The sequence below is a fragment of the Malurus melanocephalus genome, unplaced genomic scaffold (genome assembly GCF_030028575.1).
Source record: "Malurus melanocephalus ecotype Western Australia unplaced genomic scaffold, MMel_1.1 scaffold_557, whole genome shotgun sequence".
Taxonomy (NCBI): domain Eukaryota; kingdom Metazoa; phylum Chordata; class Aves; order Passeriformes; family Maluridae; genus Malurus; species Malurus melanocephalus.
Genome location: NW_026623789.1, coordinates 263,844 through 286,811, shown reverse-complemented (window position 1 = coordinate 286,811; position 22,968 = coordinate 263,844). Strand labels below are relative to the sequence as shown.

The 22,968-nt window shown below is 40.5% G+C and overlaps 1 protein-coding gene across 1 annotated transcript in view; it reads right to left on the bottom strand.

The window, feature by feature from the left end:
- The window catches only part of PRKAR1B (protein kinase cAMP-dependent type I regulatory subunit beta), an 83,161-nt gene that overhangs the window by 32,844 nt on the left and 27,349 nt on the right, over positions 1 to 22,968 (bottom strand). Inside the window, exons 4-5 of the mRNA XM_057382233.1 lie at positions 7,731 to 7,792; positions 6,932 to 6,978 (exon numbers count right to left, since the gene is read on the bottom strand). Coding sequence (XP_057238216.1) covers positions 6,932 to 6,978; positions 7,731 to 7,792 — 109 coding nt within the window. The remainder of the gene's footprint in view (positions 1 to 6,931; positions 6,979 to 7,730; positions 7,793 to 22,968) is intronic.

The window sequence follows — 22,968 nt, the reverse complement described above, 5'->3', positions numbered from 1 at the left end:
TTTGCCTCCTGTGTTCAAGGCTCAGGCAGTCAATGAGCAGAACTGTCACAACTTYGGCTTTTTATTAACACTGTCAGGCTTGAAAGGAAGGAGATTTGTTGATATGTGCAATGAGGATTGCTGAAATGTGCCATGGCCGTGAAATGAAAAACAGTCAAAACAAGGAAATATCTTTTGAAAAGGAACATTTTCTTTTTCTTCCTTAAGTCTTGTGCCTCCAAAACTCAATTAAATTTAACTGTTCAGATCTCCTGCTCCCTCAGAGAAGATGACTAAGGGTTTTGGACTTGAGTATTTCAGTGCAGAATCACCCTTTGCATTTAATATCAGCTCCAGAGAACTCAGGAGGCAGAATTTGACCCACAACCTATTTAGGTTCCATCCTCTTGGAACATGGTATAGATTGATACCACCATTGCCATATTTTCCCTGAATGATGTTTAATTTTTTGAGAAGAAGTGCTATGTCAAGGGGTATAAATTTCATTTGTTCAGAAGTTCTGTGAAGAAAAATAATATTAAAAAAAAAATAGGCAGGTATTATCATCTTCAGCAGAAAAGTATTGCAAAGGCAAAGACCATAACCTGACACCAATTAGTGAGTAATAAACTGGCAGTTTAAAAAAAAAAATACATGAATTAGAGCTGAGCTCAAGCTGGGCATGAGAAAAGATGGTGACCAAAAATAAATGAACTGGGGTCAAAACTCAACAACCTGTCAGTGTTCATTTTAATTCCATCTTCGTTTCGTGATGAAAAAGGCTTATTACAAAATACAGCTGGAGCCAATCCCAATTTATCTTCACAATATTCAATTAGGGTTTGCTGCAGCTCCTGCTGAGCTCAGTGAAATTTGGGGTCAGTGGGAGATGGATGAGCCCACGGAGCAGCTCAGCTGAAAAGGAGCAGCTCAACTCCAGAAAAAAAATAAATGTGGTGTCTCCTGGTGCTCCTGGGACATCCGAGGATCAAGGGGCTTGAAAATGAAAGGTGAAAATAATCCCAAACAGGCAGGTGGTTGCAGAGTGCCAAGAAAAAGCTCAACCCCAAAAAAGCTGTATTTCATCATGGTGACAGAATGATTGTCACCAGGAGAACAGCACARGAGCCTTCCCTTTCAAACTTCTACACTCACCACAGAAAGAAAATCTCACAGAACATCCAATCTACTTTTGATTCTTCTCATGATGAAAAAAAAAAGAAATTAAAAAAAAAAAAAAAGATGTTTTTAAAAAGCCAGGCAAACCCAAGCAGTTTCCTGGTGAAACAAGCAGGTAATTCTGTGGCTGTTTTGTTTTTTGTTTTTTTTATTTAATGAGAAAAACAGGAGAAATGGGCGAATAAAATGAGGGTTCTGAAAGGTTTGTAACATAATGAGAATGCATGAACATTTCTAAACTCTAGTAGTTCATTGTAAAATTGTCCAGATTTGACTGTGGGGATGTTTTCCTTCTGCAGAGATTTCCCTGGATGAATTCATGGGGTTTGCTACACCACAGCAATCCATGAATCTTCAGTAAGAAGTCTCAGGGATGGTGGGGAAAACTTAATAATTCCAAAGAGTTTTGGACCCCATCCTGAATGTCACCTGACATGGTATCCTTGACTCTTTTTCAGCACCCCAAAAATACATGTGTATGTGTAGAGCATATGCTCTTCTGTCAAATAACACAGATTTTGTTACTGCAGAAGGATCTGCGTTACAAGCAGGAAATAAACTTATTCCAACACATAATTTTTTTAAGTATCATGGTGGCATTTCTTATTGAAGAATTGTGCAGGATGTGGCTGCAGCCCAGAGAGGAGAATTATGTCAAACTCAGGATTGAGCAAGTGAAGGATGGACATTTAATGGACATTAAATTGAGAGGGGCTACTCCTGAACTGCTCTGAAACTCCTTTAATTTTGCTGTCCTRCTTGACAAGACTGTACAAAACACGTTTGACATCTCTCCTTAGACAGTTCATGCAAATGGTCATTTTTCCACCCTGARGGTGTCAGGTTTAAAGTGCTCTGAGGTGAAACCAAATCACTGCTCTGACAGTCCCTGGGCCCAGCATTCACTCCCCCAATAAAAATGTCATTCCCAATATCAGTCTCTGAAAGAAGAAGTTGTTTTCTGGAAGCAAAACCATTGGAATTCATCCTCTGCAAAGGCCTAAGTCAACACTCAATTTCTGTGCTCGTGATGAAGTCAAAAAGCATTGATGGCACACTACAAARCCACCCTGCCCTTTAACAGAGTTCAGCTCCACTATAAATCCCTTTAAAATAGATTTTTTTTAAAAAAAAAAAAGTGGAGAGGAAAGAAGTTCTGTTTGTAAGGTGTGGGAAGCAAAGCTATTTTAGGCTCAGAACAGCTTATGAAAGTCGAWTTTATATGGCAGCAGCTCAGATGATCTCCCTATTTATCCTAAAAAAATGCTGGGCTGAGGTTTTGGCTCAGCCAGTTTTAGGCATTTGTGAACTCTCACCAAAGTGGTGAGTACATAAAGGAATTATTCCTAATTGTCACTTGAGCTGCCAGTCACAGATCCATCATTTCTGGAAACTTCTTTCAGGCAGCTGAAGGGGAAAAGCAGAACTGMAAATGCCCAAATGTGACCAAACCATCAGGAGCACCTCCTTCCCACTGATTGAAAGTACTTTGGATTTCTATCATCTGGCATGAATATTGCAGTTTCTGGGGGCTTGAGAATCACACAATTTGGTTCATTTTATTATTTTTTTTTAGAAGGAAAATGGGCTGTGAGATCCATGGGCATTCTCTGTGGGAGAAGATGCAGAGTCACACAATGTTCAGTGCCACAGGAATCAATCTGGGCCTCCCTCATCTCCATCTTCTTTCTCTGGAGCATTTTATTTTGAAGGCAGGACATGAACATCTATCTCTGAACCTCCATGGAGTGAATTTATCTTTCCTTTAATTTTGTACTGCTGATTTCAAGTTAACTTCCAGAATTTTTTCTTTTTTTTCTGCTGCTACTTTTTGATCTGTGCAGACAATCTAAATTATTCCAGGCATGGCAATTSTTACATCTTAAAACATCTTAAATTGTTACATCTAAAAACATCTTAAAGCCCCTCCCTTGGATCTGTTTGCAATAATTTGTGCTTTGTGTCTTGTTATCCAAAAATGAAGATTAGTTCTATTTAGTCTCAGAAAAACAAACAAGCCTTGGACATGAAGGGTATTTATATGTGGGTATTTTTCTCWAATTTCTCAGTATTTAATTTTTAAGTTTGAATTTGAACATATGAACTTGGAGACTGCCTTAMGAATCCTTAAAAGTTCACGTTGAAAAGCTCTGAACTCTAAAATGTTCTGCCTCAAATTTCAAAAGGCAACCTTCCAAAATCAGAAAAATCATTGGTGATGATGGAAGAATTCAAACCAGAAGCAACTGGTGGAATCTAACCATTAAATATAACTAGTTTAAAAAATTCTCACATAAAACACTGTGCCATTTTCATCCTTATATACACTAATTAGACAGTTTGTATTTATCAATAAGGACTTCAGCAATATCTGACCTACAATCAATAGAGAATTTTATCCATTTTCTCCACAATACTCATTTACAGCTCCACACAGAGATTTATACACTAAATACAGAAACCCAAGGAAAAAAATCACTGAAAAGTTTTCATTTTGGTTTTCACCATACTACAGCTTGGCTGCTGTTGTCTTACAAGAAGAAAACCTGAGAATGCCTGTAGAGAAAGTTGCTGTGACATTAAATAGAATAGGAATTCGCTGAGTCTAAAAAAAAAAAAATACATCTGTTTGAAAAAGGGCAGCCGGCGGCGCTTTTTAAAGTAAAAAATGTGAGGTTCTGAGATTAAAATAACAAACAGGAAGTCGTTTTATACTTAGAAATGTGGATTAGAGATTTTTGCAAGTCATATTTTAGCAGGTACTTTCAACATCTTTACTGGAAGCTGTAATTTAAGCTCTGCCAGCTGCTTTTTGGCACACGCTCCCATTTGAGCAGGAAAGCTTCCAGTGGACAATTGACCTCTGAGATTTCAAAATTTGTGCCATCAACCCCCTCGTGGACACTGTACCCATCACCAGGGGAAAATTCTCCTCAAYCCTGATGGGTTAAGGAGGAAGAATTTAAATGATAACACAATAATGGCAGCTTTGGTTTGATTAGCAGGGATTCAGTATAAAAAATGAAAAAACCCAGTTTCTCAAAGGCCTGCCTCTTCCTCATTCTAAAATCCTTTTCCATGTGAAATTGGTCCACGGAAGAAAACATACAGATATTTTATTCTGTGCTAACAAGGCTTGTTTACACCCTAACAAAATGTAAGAGTTGAGAATGAAGTGCTGTTATATTAAAAAAAAAAAATATTATGGTGCTTCTAATTTGAGTCAGATTATTTTGTAGGGGAAAATATTAGAAAGTTCTCACTTAGTCTTYGGGGTGCCCGTGCCAAAACTCTAACAAAAAATTACTTTTAAATGCTGCAGCTTCTCAAACTCAAAACACCACACACTGACTTCGTTATCCTCACTTTGTTGGTGGTTTCTGTTTGGTTTTGGTTGCTTGGTTGGTAGATTTTATTGGTTTTTTTTTAAATTTTTTTATTTTGTCATTACTTTCTTCCACGTGTAGGGAAATTTTATGATGATATTGGTGACCTCCTTTACAACCATCTTTGCCTGTGCATGGAAAATATGGGTGCTTATCATTTGTGATGCTCCCAGAGGAAATTTCTCCYTGAATCCACCACCCCTGGCAGAGCAGAAAAAGCAGCAGAGCCCCTGCCCAGGGGTTACAGCCCCCAGGACGTGCCAGCACCAGCTGAACCAGGCWCAAAACGCCTCCAGCCTCCAAGTCTCGGGGTCAATTGTCTCCACTCCAAGCTGCTTTTTTTTCTCTATTTTTTTTTTCTTGGGGAAGCGTGGAAATGTGCCAAAAAAGTATCTGGCAAGGCTTAAATGAACAGCAGCTCGTTTACTAGCAGCCTGGAGTTTCCTCAGACAATGAGGATTTTACAGCTCTGCCCAGAAAGTGGTGGAACTCTTTTGGGGAGCATCAGGTATGGGGTGATGGAGAAAGCCCAGGAGCTCTGGGACCTCACAGAGGAGCCTCTCACCCTGCTCTGCTGGTCCTGAGAGAGATTTACCCCCCGGGATAAACTGGGATCACCTCCCTGCAGCTCCCCAGCAGGGCAGGGATGCAGGGAACATCAGGGTGCAGCTCCATCCACAGCAAATTGTGCTGGAACTCGGGGGATGGTCTTGATGAAGGGTCAGGAAAAGCTCAGGAAGGAGAAAGAACCAAGCTGAGATGGAAAGGTGAATCAGGAGGCACCTCAGGGGTGCTGAAGTGGAGCAGGAGAGCTGSTGATGGAGGATTTGGCCAGAACTGACAGGTGGTCAGAAGCTCTGGACAAGCACAGTCCATTTTACATTTTTAAATCCTGTAAGGAAATGTTTGTCACACAGGTGATAGCTACACACATCTCTGAGAAATGTCAGGATGACATTGTGGTGGATCTGTCCAATTTGATCTCTCCAATTTGATATCTCCAGGCTGATTTTAGGGGAGTAGGGAGCGATAATGCTCATGATATCAAAGTTTTAATCTACTCAATGAAACCCCATTTTGTTCTTTAATAGCAATATGTGCATATAGACTATTAACTCTTCTGCAATTAATTGCAAGGGTTTTGCAGACTGTTTTCTGATGCCATTTAGCCCCTCACTATCCCCAAGCCTAAAAAGTGCAGAAAGCTTTCCTGAAGGTGTTGAGYGAGGACAAATTATTTTTGAAGAGGATTAATCTATAACTCCCGTGTTTGCGGGCCTGATTCAAAGCCAGAGAGCTCATTTAGCTCCCGATGGGTCCCAAGCCAATTATTTTAAAACTAAATTTTAACGCTGTTCTATAAATATTGCCCTTTTATTTTCTGGCCCTGTGGATGTGGCAGTGTTTGCTGTCTGATAGGAGCAGTGAGTCAGACGGATTTCCTGAGCAGCAGCTTCCAGTGTGTGAGGTTTCTCAATTCCCAACAATACCAATTAGAAAATCTCCTGACACAAACAGACTGCTAAAAAAAAAAAACTTTCACTAAAATAACTCCGTGCCTCCTGCCTGGATTTAAAATAAATCACCTTCTTCTTTAAATATGCCAAAGCAAACTCATGTGGGCATCTGAAGAGCAAAGCTGCTAATGAGCAAGGCTGTCCTGCCCAAAAACTGTGGATGCATGAGATGTGTGTAGGAACTTGCAGCAAAACTACAAAAGGGGGAGTTTCTTATGGGATAGAAATGATTAGAGGTGAATAGTTTATGATTTGGAGGGCAGGTTCAGAAAGAAGCTTCTTTTCAAAGACTTGCTGATTAAACCACTGCACGCTCCTGTAAACATTTTGTGGTCTARCAGATCACTTTACACTTAGAATAATCCTTGCTTTATTAATACGCTGCATTGTTCTTATATTTGGATCTAATTTTAAAAGCAAATTAAGGTTTCGAAGATGAAACTCGCTGCCTGAGGCTGTATCTCAATTTGTGGAAAAAAAAAACCAACACCAAAAACAAACAACACATAGGCTAAGCTAACTGATTAAAGAAAATATTTTCTTTCTGGTTATCTGAACCCTCAGGTGCATTCCAGCATGGCTCTGCCAAAGGCTGCACACCTCCAGGTGTGGTTAGGGCTCTGAAGATAATGCCATTTGCTTGGTTTTGATACCATTTTCCTCCTTGGAATGGACAAATAAGCTAGGATGTAACACATACCAAATTAAAAATGATGAACAAATAACACAAACAAAGTAATGAAACCAATCCTGTGAAATCCAGTTTGAGAAAAAAGTGAGACAGACCCAGAGCACGTGGCTGGCTCAAGCTCTCTGCCAAAGCTCACAGTTTTATTCTGTAGCTTCAAAATAAATATTAAACATACTTACATCCACCTCTCCTTGGTCAATCACGTAGAAGTTGTCTCCCTCATCACCTGGAARCAAAATACAGAAGGTGATTGTTTCCTGAAGGTCTGCCAAGCTGTTCAACAACTCCCTGTCCCTCTRTTTAATCCTGTACATATTTGCACAGGTTTGCACTCCAGATTACTTAAAGAGAGATTAATCTTCTGAAACATCCTCCTCATTTGCCTCCATAAATAAAAGTATCACTGTGATTTCCTGCTATTAATATCTGCCAATTGCATTAATTTATCGGTTTTGATTGATTCAGTACTCCATTCAGGGTAAATCTGCCAATTGCATTAATTTATCAGATTTGATTGATTCAGTACTCCATTCAGGTAAACACTCCAGAGGTGTTAACACAGCCTGAGGGTAATGAAGTTCCCCAAAAGGTGAGCAGCCAAGAGTGGTAACTGTGAGACAGCACAGCGAGGTGTTGGATAGTCCCAACAACCATAAAAATATTTTCCATCTCTAAGTATCCTCAGCTTGCCTGTGCCACCCTTACCCATCCTGAGCTGGGGTTTTGCTTCCTGGCTACTTTCAGTTAAGAAATGAGCATTTTAATTTGAAGTGCTGCTTCTGGAGATCCACCAGAGTGGTTTTGTTGGGGTTTTCTGCATGTGTAGCAAGAGACCCCAATCCCTGACCCCATCACCCAACTGCACTCCTGGAGCCTTTGGGATCTGGTTCTTCTTCCCATTGAGCACAGAGGGTGAAATCTCCAATGGAGAGATGTGAATTACAAACACACAGGAGGAAAGATGACAGGAAGAATTACCCTGCTGTATGACTGTTTCTCCTGCGATGTGTGTGACGGGGAACATGGCATCGAATATGTCACTGGGGAAAAAAAAAAACAAACAAGAAACTTTTATTAATAAGCCAGGCTCATTTCTTATCTAGCCAGTAGACCTACCTTCATTGTTTATTTAGCCTTTGTTAACAGATTTTGCAGAAAAAGGAAAGGAAAACATTAGCTGGGACTGGAAAGTGAACCCCTGCTCGGCAAGAAATCAAAATAACTTGTTAGGCACYGACTGTGGTTTAAAACTAAACAAGACCATGACTTGGTGTGTGGAGAAGCACTGCACAAACTGGCCAGGCAGCAGASAGATTTCAGATTCTCAGCTGTGATGGGTTTGTGGCTGCCAGATGCCTGAACAGGAGCTCTCCTCTCCGAACATCTGGCCTTGTGTTCACAAGCACAACCCTTTCCCCAGCACAGAGCACATTTGGAAAGGTAGTTCTGGCTCTGAATTAATGCAGCACAAGAGCTGCCAGGAGAGCACAGCRCAGAAGAGGCCAAACCCTGAGAATCTCAGCGAGTTCCTGGTGAGAAGGGAGCAGGACAGATGCTGCAGAGAGCAGGAATAGYGCTGAGCTCGTTAATCACAAACTCAATTCCACACCTTGCCACGTCTCCAGCTCGCTGTCACATCGCCTTAAAAGGCCAGGCAGAGCAGCAGGGATGGGAACACACCCTGCACCAACATTTTGGGCACCGTGCCCAAAGCCAGCCCTTTGTTTATTGAGGGAGACAGCAGGCGCCCTGGAGCCAGGGCTTCCTCTCCCCACATCAGATTTTTGGGGGAACTTATTTTGGGCAGTGTGAACAGCGTGGAGACGGGCGCTCCCCACCTCTCTTCCCCTTCCTATGCATCAGCMTCAAGGGCTAAAGGAAATGGTTCCCTGACAAAAACAAAAGGCAGCAAGAGGGGATTGTTCCCTGCTCTGTTCCCTGCTCTGCTCAAGAATGGTCCAGGCAGGGACCACTGATGGCAGCTGTGAGATGAAATTCAGTTTGGAGTGGAGAAAAAGACCTCACAAACCCAACAACACAAACAGGGAAGAAACCTAAAATCTGCATCAAAATAGGCACACGAGATCAGCCACCAAACCCATGAAACCTATGCTACATTTCAAGGCCTTATATGGATGGGAAAGGCATATTGTAAAATCCCATTATTAGCTTATTTCCTGTTCAACTGTTCCAGACTTTACTCAGGCCCAGTTCTAGGAAATGTTTCACTCCTGAGTTCAAATTGCTCATGTCTTTCCTCTTCATCAGTCTGAATGTTTTTGCTCAGGATCTCAGCTCTGCGTCAGCCCCGCTGGTCGGAGAACTGAGGGATTTCAAAGCAGGCAGCACCTGCGAGGGATGCCCAGCCCAWGGCCTATATATAACAAAATTATACATTTTACTGCTGTTTTTTTCAACAGATCCACTCTGTGCTATTCCCACTCACACTCAGGAAACACCTCCACCATGGACACAAACGCTGCTCCACGGAGAAACTTCTTCCTCACCRGTGCAAAGACCGAAAATAAACTCTTGGAAAAGTCTGCAAACCTTATCCTTCAATCCACTGAGCTCATTTTTGTGATCTTACACAGGTTCAGCATTTCTCCACTTTGAGGGACTTCTCTGCTGGTACAGAGAAATCTCTGGGGCTGGTCCTTGTGCCAATGCTCCTCTGGAGCTGGGAGATGAGGCTGCAGTGGGATGGGGATGCTGCCACACCCATGGATGCTGAATTGGAGCAGCCACCGAGGGGTTTTGTGTCCTCCAGGAAGCTCCAGCCACTCCTCAGCAGCTCTGGGATAGGAATTCAGCATGGCAGAGGATCATTTTCCTCCCCGTGGTTTCTCCTTGGCTGTGCCAGGGCACCTCACGGAGCTCTGAGAGCAKTTCTGCAGAGCATTTCTGAGGCAGAGCCATCAATGTGATATATCCAAAAATAGCTAMAACACAGCGAATATCAATAACCAAACCAAAATGTGCTGTTTGAGCAAACTTGGAAACTTTTTCCTTTTTTTTTTTAATAGAAATACAGAGGAATAAGTATCTGCAGTTTCACCTTTTCATCCTTGTTTTAATCCTCTGCTTTATTTATAACTTAACAATTGACTGTACAAACAGTGCCCAATAAATTATGTATAGCACTGCACCTTTCTCCACAACGTTCCACATTTTATTTCTACATCACCTTTAAGTTTTAGCCAAAAAAAAACCTCTTTAAAACTCACAGACTAAAACTTTCAGCTGACAATGTAATGAACCCAAAGTCTATTAACAGSAACAGCAGATCTACCCTAATGCTCTGCTGTGTAGCAGAATATCAGTGTAGATATTTTAGCACCCCATATATAATGGAGTGAAGTCTTAATTTTATTTCAATGAAGTCTTAATCGTATTAGACCCAGACTTAGATTTTTAAAGAGACCTTTGAAGGATATGTCATCAAAAATGATTCTGAAGTGAATRTGAACTCAGAGACATGCTGATGTTGATTTACAGCTCCAAAGTGAAACCAGGGCACRTCTTTGATATAAATGTAAGCMASMAATAATATCACAACAGTCACTGAAWWCACACCAYCATGTTCCTTTTCTACCAGGGAATTACTGCTYTTAATTGATATGGTCAGGCCGAGATCTCTCCCAGTGATTAATGAGTTGAAGCGTTTCTGCTTTCGGATGCTCAATTTGAGATTCATTAAACACCCTCAGATCTCCAGTGATATGGATCAGCAGGCAGCCTCAAAGTTTCTCAGCCAAGAACTGGGCCTTTTTTTCAGAATGGCACCAAAGAAAACCACCCCTCTAGAAATTATCACCTCCCAAATGCTCAAGGGCTCTCTATGAAATCTGGCTTTTGGTTCAGCTCAGACTAAGTGTAGAATTGTTTTGGATATTTTTTGTTATTGTCTTTATCTTCAGTGCCTGAAATGAACACAAAAATGTCACAAGGATCAATACACCAAAATACTTCAAAAATTTGAAGTTTTTGTTCCTGAACCAAAATCTGAAACTGCAAAAAAAAAAAAACCCAGACCTATTTTCCATCTCCCCATAAAGGTCTGATGTTGCACATTGAGTTCAAGCCATGTGTTCCTGCACCATGCAGAGAACACAAGCTTTAAATACTGAATAAGTTAAGTGGTGCTTGCTAAAGGCATAAACAATACAGCCAAGGCCAGAAATACGGTCTGATGTTTTTTCCTGTACCACGCACTTGTTTATAAGACATCCAAAATCATTCCCTGGCCATTACAGCACAAAAAAAAAAACCAGCCCTTAAAACATCACTGCTGCAACCATCCCACCACCAAGCAGAGCTCTGCAAAACTAGATATATTTCTAGGGTTTGAAAGGTTTTTTTTTTAAATAATATATCCAAACACACGCAAACACATTTCCAACCATAATTTTTTTTTTTTTTCCAAGAGCGAGCAGGTTTTATTCCAGCGCAAACAGAAAGCCAGGAAATCAGTAGTTAAGCCTTCAAATGTTCAACTACCATGATTTCATCTTCTGTCTGACTGCAGCAGCAAGAACACAGCAGCCTCTGTCTCCTGCCYTGCACTGTTGACACCGACCAATGCTGCACAACTGATATGGGAATGGTTTGATTTTCCGCCAGGATTTTTATGATTCTGCTGGAAATGAGAGCTGCTCAGAGGGATTTCTTTATTTTCTTGACAATGTATGGTTTGCCCTCTTTCCAGGTGACTTATTCAGGTGATGGATGAAGGAAATGGGGCACCAGTTTTGGCTTTGGAGTTGTTGTTTCATGAGGATGAAACCAAGAGAGCTGTGCTACACCTGCCCCTGGCTCAGCATCCAACTTGGRGGGCTCTTCCTCAGCCTCTCCAGACCCAAAGGTTTTGACAGGCTTTGCAATTTTTTTAAAATTTTAAAATCTTCTTTCCCAGAAGATCAATATCTGGTGGCTCTTGGGAGTCAAGCATTTGYTCTGACCAGGAGGAGATTTTTTGGCTCGGGAGTGGAGCTGCAGGTGGGACTGTGTGTACCTGAATATCCACGTTTAGATCCAGAGAAGGACTCCAACAGGACATCATTCACATTTTCCAGGGGCATTTCTGCACCTTTAATAGTTTGCTACCATTCAATAGCATCATTGAAAACCAAATCACAAGGAAAGCAGCAGAGAACATGCAGGGAGCAGTGAACTAACCCAACAGAGTGAAACCAAGAAACGCGTCTGGACATGAAATCTCTGTCTATTCAATCAAAAAATACCAGCTGTCTGCTTAGGGAAAATCAAAATTTAGAATTTTCTTTCTTAAAAGGTCAAAGATATCAAAGGGTTGCAGGAAGTTTTAACACATAAAAATACAGTTTAAATGGAATTGCAAACAACTGCAATCAGATCTGGAATCACAGGGGCTGATCCTSTGCTGTCTGACATCTCTGATGACTCCTGGCCACCTTCAGCCAATTCCCTTCTCCCTTGWGTGCAAACTGCACYCAAACCAATGAGACTGCAGCCATTYAGACCAGAAAAAAAATCTATCACAGTGATTGCAGAATAAATATATAATGAAACACTTCGTGGTTTAATTCAGTGGCATTTTATGGACCCCATTTGCCAAAAAGTGAATGCCTGTGCTAAGAGGGAGCCAGTGGAGAAGGCAGGGCCAAGGGGTTCTCTTTCTCACGAGAAAAAAGTGAGTGATAAAAAATAAATCATCTCATCTGCTTTTACACCGAGGCCTCTTGGAGTCCACATAGAATAGAAGATAGGAAAAAAAAATGATGTGCACTGTGGGTAATATAGCACTGGCAATAGGCAACTGGGAAGAGGATTGTTAAAACAAAACGAGAGAAAGAGAATTCCAAGCACTTTCAGAACCAGACCATGGCAATGGCCAAAATAGGGAAACTATGTAAGACAATTTATCAGTTTCACAATCAGATTTCTTTCCAGCCCTAGCTGTGCTGAATGCATTGCAGGGAAGGGAAAAATGGAAGAGACAAAACGTATATGTGTTAGGCAAAAATGGAAAATCCTCACAGTACCTGCAGGTTAAAATATGTCAGGAGTTCAATCAGAACAATTTCATTGTGCAGGCWGCCTCAGAAAACCTTCAGTGTTTGCATTATGCAGTTTTTCCTTCTTTTGCTATCTCTTTAGCAAAACAAAGCCAGCCCTGTGCTGTTGAGGACAGCTTTMAAAGATATGGAGCTGTTCTGGCATAATTCAACAAAAGACACACAACATTTTCTTGGAATGAGGCTGCCCCAGCAGCAAGATTCAAGTATTTTAAACCTTTCCTACTTACATACCTTGAAAGTTTAGTAAACAAAGTTGATAGTAACTCCACCTTCCTTTGGCTGTAGCTCTTCTRTCTGGGAAATATTTTAAGATTTCTAAAATGGGGGGTAGGATATGGGATCCTCTTATGTATGTCTGAGATTGTCTTATGATTCATTTCCTGAAAAGACAAGGATTTTCTAGCAATGGTTCTAACAACAGCTCCTCSTGCTCTGTAAGGGTGAAGAGCACAGAATTTAAACCAGACTGGCTTCAATAAACATCTGTGTGGTGAGGGAATAAACACAGCACTTCACCACTGAGCAAATGGAGAGGGTCTCTGCTGTGTGTGAGGCTCCAATCCATGCTGCTCGTTCCCAGGAATGCTGCAGGTCCTTGCTGATGTACAGCACTGGAACCTCCAAGAGATCTCACCATGATTTACTGACTACTGAGAGAAAAAGCATTGCAGCCAGGTAAAATAAGAGATTCCTTTTTAGAAGTGTTTAAAATTAAAATTTAAATTACAATTGCTATAATCAAATATGTGGTGTGGCAGGAGTGTACCTAAGGAAGAGACACTGCTGAAGCCTTAACAAAAACATGACCCATCTGCTTCTGGCAATCTCTGTTCCTGTTAGGACAGCAATGAATTACAGCAGCATCCAAAGCTATTAACAATTTAGAATATTTAATTACTTCACTATAATGGCTGGCTACTAGTTATTATTGCAATTAGGACATGCATTAATTTCACTATAATGACCATATAAATTGCACATGAGAAGACGTTGTGAGTGGCAGGTTCACAGTAAAGTTCGTGTCTAATTCCCTAACAGGGAATTATGTCACAGGTCCACATARCAGGCACATGAAACAGAAAGAAATAAAAATTTGTCATCTTCTATTTGTATGAAATATTTCCATTTTTACTGTTTTATAAGTCCCTTTGTAGGATCAATAATTACTGCACCCAGTGAACAGAATGCAGCTGTATTATGGGCAGAGTGAATCAGAGAGAATAAATTCATGTTCCAGGCTCTGTGCATCTGCCAGGGGGTCACATCACCTTCCACAGCAGTAAGAGGTAAAAAAGGGGCCAAACAAGGTGGCTGAAGAAGGACAGGATCCAACCCCTCACCCTGCTTTGGTCTCTTTTCCTCTCACCCATCCCTCAAAACCATCACTCATTGGGGTCACACTGCCAAGCCTTGCCTGTGCCTTGTCCAAGGTGGAATCAAACTCAGGTCCAACTCTTATTATCACCTCCACCTAAGCTCTCCCAAAGACCCACAGCTCCTTCAGCCCCTTTCCAAACCCACCACTCACACAAGGACCCCTGAGGCACAGGAGGAACACTGCACACTCTGGATGTGACTCAACTGAAGGATGGCCCTTCACGTCCCACACAAGCATTTGATTCTTCATTTTCCCCCACAATTAATTACTGTCTCAAAATTCTGGAAAAACAATGGAGGACGCCATGCTAAAATAAAATAAGTATTTTAACTTAATACTTGAAAGAAAAAGTGTTTTAACTCAGCAACTGAGAGAAAATTGCCTCTGGTTGGACTGAAATACAGCACCACGAGAATAATTATCATCCCCAAAACAAGGCTCTGTTGTTATTACTATGAAGCAAATTYCACCAGTGATAAAGGGTGACCACAACAAAGTCCCCATATTTGAACAATTTATTCCTTCTGGCGCTTTTAAATCCCTTCACTCTTTAATTTCAAGCTCCCTCTTCTGGACTATCCCAATGAAGCTGGAGAGTCACTGTGCACTCCTCATCCTTAGCTCAGGAATCAGGTGATCCAGCAGAGGAAACCCTGGGCAAATGTCACTGATGGAGGTGACCACTGTGCCCCAATTTTGTGGTGATCACAGCTGAATTTATCTGAAAATGGAACAGCATGAGCTGAGATTGAATGAGCTGCAATTGGAAATGCTCTCTTACGTGACCCTTGGCAGATGATGGTGAAGATGGGACATGGAACACATATCCCTGCACAGGGATTTAGGAGATTATTTCCAGTAATAACCAAAAATAAACTGTAATAAACTAAAATAAATTGTATTTCATGTGGACAAAATATGAACAAAACCATACTATGCACTTTAATTACCTCACATTTCACATTCTGCAGTGAAGAGGAACTCCTGCCCCCCAACACTAAAAGCATTTTTTGTTTTGCCTTTAATACTGAGGACATTTTTTCATGAAAAGGAAATTATATGTATTTATGTGTTCTTTCATCCCTATGATCAGAAAAATGTTGCCAGAGAAAGTTTTGTTCTAATAATTTGTCCAATTCTTCTATTCAGACCATGTCTACACACAAACTTGTGGTTGTGGAAGTTGGACATGAACAGGATATTAATCTATTTCCCTTTTTTTTGTTTCCACTCTGAAGGATTCACTTTTAACAGTTTTCAGTAAATACAGGGAAATTAAATTATATTTRATAATTACAATTGTTCCTTCACATTATATATTTATGGTTCCTATACAGTATTTTTTTTATGAGTGCCACAAGGCAGCCCCTCTGCCTGGYAACTCCATCAGCACAAAAAGAGATAGGAACTGTCAGGTTTTAGATTAAAATCTTTTTTCCTTCCAAGCCTGGTGGCCCTTTCCACTAACATAAAAATCAAAATACTGCAAGAATGCTAAAGAATAACTCGATGCTCCAGAAGGACAAGATGCTCGATGAAAGTTCAGCAAGAGGGGGGATGGTTCACATGAAATAATTCAGTACATCAGGAAATTGTGATCATATTAAGATATGGGGCTGCTGGAGAAGTTTGGGAGCTGTGAGAGAGCAAGGCCAAGGCTCTGCAGGGTTGGAGTTTTGAGTCTCTGTCCTGAATCATGAATGTGAGTGGCCAAAAACCATGGAGAGTATGACATGTGTGTGACATGTGTCCCCTCCAAACCATGGAGAGTGTGACACGTGTGACACATGTCCCCTCCAAACCATGGAGAGTGTGACACACGTGTGTGACACACAGCTCCAGCCATCTCCCACATCTCCCTCAATTTCCAAAAAGACAATAATTTCAAAATTTCCCCAGACAATAATTAATTTCCATCCCCTTCRTGTGCTCCCACACCTGCAGATATCAAAGAGTTGCCTGCAATAAAAACAGCGTAACCTGCATTGGAAGATAGGATTCAATTTYGCTCATAATCATTACAGAATAGCTGATTAAGGCTCTCCAGAATGASTCAGAATGGTTTTTTAAAAGTGTGTAAATCTAGTGTTAAAGAGCTGATGAATAAAATTCACATCTAATGCAAAACCACATGTCCACAAGCACTTGCTTTTCTATTTGCATATCTATTATAGCTCACAGACATGTGCAAACTCATACACCCCCATGTTTTCCTTATGTTTTCCTTAAGTTCATCATTACTCCCCTTCATCTCTGATTCACAGCATTTCCGAGATAGAATCTCCTACAATAAAACGAACTGGAGATAAAATTTCCCCAGACAATAAATACTTCTTTTGTAGGAGTTCCTCGTGAACTGTGGCAATTAGGCAGTTTCATTTTTTTTTTTACAGCTCCCGCTAATTCAAAGGAGGAGAAAATCGAGATTGATTAGATCAGGAGGAACATGCATGCTTTCCTRAGTGCTCTGAATTTGCAGGGTTCAGAAGGAAAGGGAGCTTTTCCAGCATGGAAAGCTTCATTCTCCAGATGCACAAACACAGACCTGAGGGCACGCTTTCTTCACACCCATGGAAAGAAATTCAGACATTTACATTATTTCATTCCATCTTTCTTATTAATTCTCTTYCYSAGYCCTYKCTAACCACTACAASRCACATCAAAGACATCCTGAAGACASCCAGCAACATCCCTGGCAGCAGCACCTGCTCCTCCCAAACTCCCAGCAGCTCACTGTGTTTTTAAAACCTGCCCAGCACACGCTGCACTCACCTCAAACATCACAAAAATCACAAAAATCACAAAAATCACAAAAATCACAAAAATCACGAGTGCTCGGTGCTCAGTTCTGCAATGGAACCTGCACGGTGATAGCAGATCTGGAAATCTCAGCTATGCTGGGCTTTCATCAGCATAGCTGGGATGGGAGAGGGGGAAAGCAGGGCTGGGTATGCCTTCCTGCATATCTGCAGTGCATTTTTTAGATGCTTGGTTGAAAGGGGACATGAAGAATTTGCTGAGCAGGTTGGAGGAGCAGAATTCACCAAAACCTCTGTGGTCACTCTTAGTCCAAACCTTCAAACACCTCTGCTAACTCCGTGTTTTGCTTTCATGCTGGTATAATTTTTAAGCAATTTCTCAGCAGAAAGAATCACATTTTAAGGCATTAAATAAACCCAGCCCTGAAACAAATTGCAAAAAAAAACCTGCAGGAGTACATTATCACACAACTCATGTTGCTTCCTCACCACTAAATAACCCTCCTGGTTTACAGATTTCTGTTTAATTTGGCCTCTGGCATGACAGAAAGGAATTTTTTTGCCCATTTACACAACTCTATGAATCAAAGGTTGACGACAGTGAGCTGCTCCTCAGCCTGGCTTGGAGGCCAAGTGCTGTGCCTGCTGCATCAGATCTGACACAGCCCCAAAAAAAAAAAAAACACCTGCACAGCTCCTTCCCTCCAACACTCCATGTACCAGCAACTAAAACTGCTCTGAATCTTCAATCCTGGCTGGGTTTGCTGCTGTGAACTCCTCCAACACCAGCACCTTAAAACACCCTGTCTGTAAGCTGAGAACGGATTTAGGTTAGGTTTAAAATATAGTTTAAAAAAAGAAATAGGAGATTTTGCTGTTTAAGGAACATACCTCCACTGGTTTAAATGTGTTTTTTAATGTAGGGCAAGCAGGCTTTATCTGTGTTGATACGAAATTCCAAAATACTATCAAGAAATGAAGCAGAAATTTCTATACTAAAGCCCACTTAAAAATAAATCCAATTAAAGGGAATAAATAGGACAAGAGAACAACTAATTCCTTGTCTTTGCTTCTCTTCAAGGAATACTCATATAAATCCCTGGTCTGACATTTATGCTGTTTCATGTGACAGGGATCAGAATTCTCCATAGCACGATGTTTTTAAACCATTTACTGCAGYAGCACCTTTATCACAAATAATAGAAACCTCTCCCCATGCACAGAACAGTTTTCTATAGGCCCACAAAGGGTTTAACCCTGCAAGCTTTTATCCATGTGAACAGTCAGCACTCTAAGTTGGAATAAAAGGAGTAATTTAATGAAAAGGGGGTGGTGGAATGGGGGATTTGGAGTGAGAATGTTCTGGGATGAAGAACATCTCTCTTATCTGTGCTGGTGGAGTTGGTTTGGAATCACAAATATTGTATGTGCTCTTTGTGGTGCAGTAATAATCATAACAAGGAGAATTCTGAGCTGGGTGTCTGCATTAAGGAACTGCCCTTAAAAAATAATAAGAATAAAGGAGCCTTCAGGTTGCTTTATTCAAAGAGAGGGTTTCACAGCTCAGGGACCAAATCATGGCCTTTTTYACCCATCCTTGGGAAAAGGTCACAAGTGTTTAAACTCCACTTTGAACCTCACTTTTACAGGGTGGGCATCAGGAGGGACCCCATGCCTGAATGGCTCGAGGTAACATTTAGATGGAAATGTTAAATATGGATAAATATCCAGCCAGGAAAAGGCAATGCCTGCACGTGTTTAGGGGCAGCAGAGAAACCCACAGAGCAACTCCCCTTTGGGACACTCCAGAGTGAATCTAGACTGAGATGTTATCACACCAAATCAAATGCAATTAAAAATGAAAATTTTGATACGGGCACTGCAGAGGAATTTCACTTGGTCAGGGTCAAAGAAAGGGGAGGTGGAAGGCGGCAAAAAGAGATAAAAAGGTCGGACCAGGTGGTCTAAAGGTCCCTGTTAACCCCAAACTCAGTGACAGATACAGAAGAGCAAACTCTTGATCTCAGAAAGATTTGCTCATACAAAGAAAGTCTTGAAAAAGGCCCAGAAAAGAGGGAGCAGTGAGAGCCAAACCTGKCCCCTGGCACAGGTAAAAACGTGCTGAACCACACAGAAATCCACTGGAAACAGCAACTTGCACTCACATTCCTGAGATTCTCCTCCAAAAACACTCCACAGCACACCCCAACAGGAACATCAGAGAGCCTTACAGGAATAAACAGCTGAAAAATAAACTATTGATGTGCTATTGGATTTGTAACACCAAGCTGACTTTAAAAAATAGACTAATACACGCAAAGGTCACTAAAATATTTATATTAATGATGGAGCTGAACACTAAGCAGATATTGACTTCTGTTAAGGTGAACCTCAAGATTTATTGGCCTAAGAGGTAAACATTGACTGAGATAAATCCAAGGTCAATATTTACTACAGAAGGACAATAAATCTTGGTGGCCCACGAAACATGAAATAAATAACTACATACGTATATATACATTCATAGACACAAGCATGACTGCAGATATTTACACAAATGATCATCAACTTCATTTTTTTACAGCTTTTTTCTCCCGATTAAAAGAACCAAAGAACAGCTAGGAAACAGTGCTGAGAGGCATYTATTTGTGTGTGTTGGCACTGATGATATCTCAGGGTGACATTTCTGCTTCTCCAAGTGTCTCCCTTGGCTCGCTGAGCCAGGTGAAAGCTTTCTCAGACAAAAAAAAAGAAGTCAAACCACCTTTCCCTTTTCCACCTTAGCTCAAAAAGCAGAGTTATACACAGCAAAGCAGCCTGAATGATTGGCAGGCTCTGGATTTACCAGATTTAGCAGATTTCTGATGGAGACTTCTGAATTCAAGGCACCTCCACCTAAAGTCAAGTTTTTCCCTGTGCAGGAGAGGAGCACGTGGATATTGTGAGAATTTTTAAAAGAGATACTTTTACAGGAGTTGTGATCAATTTTGTGTAAGCTCAGGACAAAGATGTATCAATCAAAAYGTGAAATAAATAAATAAAGGCATTGGATGGCTTTCAGAGTTATAGGCTTTTTCCTTGAACTAGAAAAGCAAATAAATTTAACAGGGGCRCTGACAAAAGCAGACCTTCTTCCTCCAAACTTTATACAAGATCTAAGCCAAAAGGAAACAGATGACTTTGTGTGTTTGTAGGAAGCGATTAGAGAAGATAGAACTTAATTTATTAAGATGGGAGATGGTGATTCTTCTGTTGACTTTTGAGGTCAAGTGTTAAAACCTCCTGCAAATAAGGCAGTGGGAAACCACAGCTGAGCATCAGTGGGTCAGGGCACAGGGATTTTGGGTACTCAGGGCTTTTCTTGTTCTTGGAGCAATTATTTTGGAAAGTCCAATGAGAGAAATTTGTTGTTTTTATCTCTGAGGCCTCTTCTCTGCCCACTGCACCAATTTGGGCAGCTGGAGGTTGGTTTGGACCAACCCACAMCTAAAATCCCAATGCTGGCACTGCCTAAAGCCAACAGGGAGAGCTTCCTCGTGACTCCTGAATTTTTTCCTATGTAAATATGGGATGAGAGAGCAGGCTTAAAGGACTAAGGAAATAAAAAAGGAATAAAGGAGGAAAACAAGGAATAAAGGAGGAAAAAAAGGAATAAAGGAGGAAAGAACAAAATAAAAAAAAATTTAAAAAATTAAAAAAAAAATAATGAAATTAAAAAATAAATTTAAAAAAAAAAAGAAGAAGAAGAAGAAGAAAATACAGAACAGAAGCATTTTCATTTATCTGCCAGCCTGACAAGTCTCAGGGAGGAATGTGGTGCTGTGCTGGCCACTGGATTTGCAGGAAGGAAGAGCAATTAGAAGCGCTGGGCAGGAAAAGGCCTGTTAGCACTCTTACCTTTAACTTAATCTTTAATCTCCTCCTATGCCTCCAACCTGTCACCACAGGCATTAATCACCTTGCAGGCCTTATAGGCAGCTCAGGCTCATTTATATTATTTGTTTTAATGCCATCAGGGTCTGGCAGTGAGTGCAGAGCTCTGCCCTTATTTCCTGCTGCCTGCTTTGGTCCGTCAAAGCCACGTGGTTTATTTTCACCCAGATTTCAGTGATCATATCACAGCTGACCTCTGCAGAGAGTACTCCAACATAATCCATGAAATATTATTGCTCCAAATATTTTAGAAGCCTCTGAACTCTCATTAATGCGAGCACTTTGTATTTCACTGAATTTTATTAATGTTCTTAGCAACTGAAGGAATGGAAGAATGGCTGTGCTCTTAAGAAGGATTTATTTCTTAGCTTGCAAAGAAAGGAAAAGCCATTTTCAACTAGAGCAAAACTGGAACATGAAAAATAATAAACTGACAAGCGAAAGACAAAATGTCTTTGTACTCTGTCTTCTAAATCCAGATGAGATCCCAGGATAAGTGTTCTCTCGACAGACAGAAATCGCTACATAAAACTTATAGCCAAGATTTTCAAAATTAGGAGCCAAAAATCCACATTTATGGGTTTTCAGGAGAACTGATAATTTCAGAACAGTCCTGTTCAGGAAAAATAGGGTGCCAAAATAGACTCAATTAGTAAGAACAACCTTGAAATGTTCAGSAAAAGGACTGCTGTCTCCTTTGAGCAGAATCTGTATCCAGAAGAGGCGGATCTTGATTCTTTAAAACCATTTACCCCTGTGAGGATGCTTTAAAAGGGATTTTCAGTGAATGGTGATAACAATTACAATATTCAGAATATTTACAATTAATTTCTTAATTAATTGTAATTTCAGTTACTTTCTCTTTGAAGTGGTGTGAAAAAAAATTCCTTTAAAAATTGAGTTCTTTTGGCTAYCGTGAAGATCCAACTATGAATTCTTAATGCAATACCATATATATTTTATATGGTGAACTCATTTATGCTGAAACCTTTTATATGGTAATTATTTCACAGCAAAATTATGAGGAAATAACGAGAAAAGTTTTGGAAGAGATTTTAAGAGAAGTAGTGACTGAGTGACCTGCTGGGAGAAAAAATGAAAAGCACAAACCCCTTTCAGTTTCATTTGTTTTAATTAGAAAAAGAGATTTCTAAAAARTACTGTCTATTCCACAAGGATTTTGAGGGGTAGACAGCCTAGGTGTTAATTTTCATGCAGCTGAAAACTGAATTTGTCAGACATCCCACAGTCTGAAATTCTCATTGYGAAAGGCTCAGGAAGGGAAAATTTTCCTGATGTGAAATCAGGGCTGCAGGACGAATGTCTGACCTTTTATTAATCAGAATAATTAATAAATTAATATTCTAATTCTAGGCTTCAACTCTAGAAATATTCTAATTTCTTCAACTCAGAAGAGACAGCATTAAAAAGCACCTTGATCATCATCTTTGATATCTGTTAATGCCATCCCAAGGTAGCTGTGGATTCACCATTAGTCCAACCTCAGTCGTGCAAGGCACAAAAACAAATTTTTAAGTCAGGAATAATGGAAGTGTAATTGGAAAACGAGACACACTGCAATATCTGCTTTCTCCCTTTATTTGGTGACTGATGCTCTACACAAAATAAACCAATCTTTAAGCGAGCAGGTTCAGTGCTGAGAGGCAAACCACTGGTTAAAATGGGAAAGTGGATTAGGAAAAGGAACCAGAATGTGTTTAAGGCGATAATTCCAGGTAGATTAACAAGAGTTGATAGTGGAGGTGGAAGAACAAGCCCAGAGGTGATTTTATTCAGGATATTTCGAGGCCCAGTCCTGAGAGAGGTGGAGATTGGATGGATYGCACAGAGGATGCATTTGATGACTGAAGTAATGAAGTTGGAGTGAAATTCAGTAATCTAACATGAAAGGCCATGCATGTTGAGGTTACAGCAGCAATTTCCACTTTAATCTGAATTCATTAAACCACTGGGTAACTGCACAAGCCACCCTTTTCTACCCCTGGCTGGGATGAAGGCAAACCCACCCTATATCAGCATAAACTGGGTCATTTTCAAGTGAGAAATAAAGTTTTAATGCCACTACA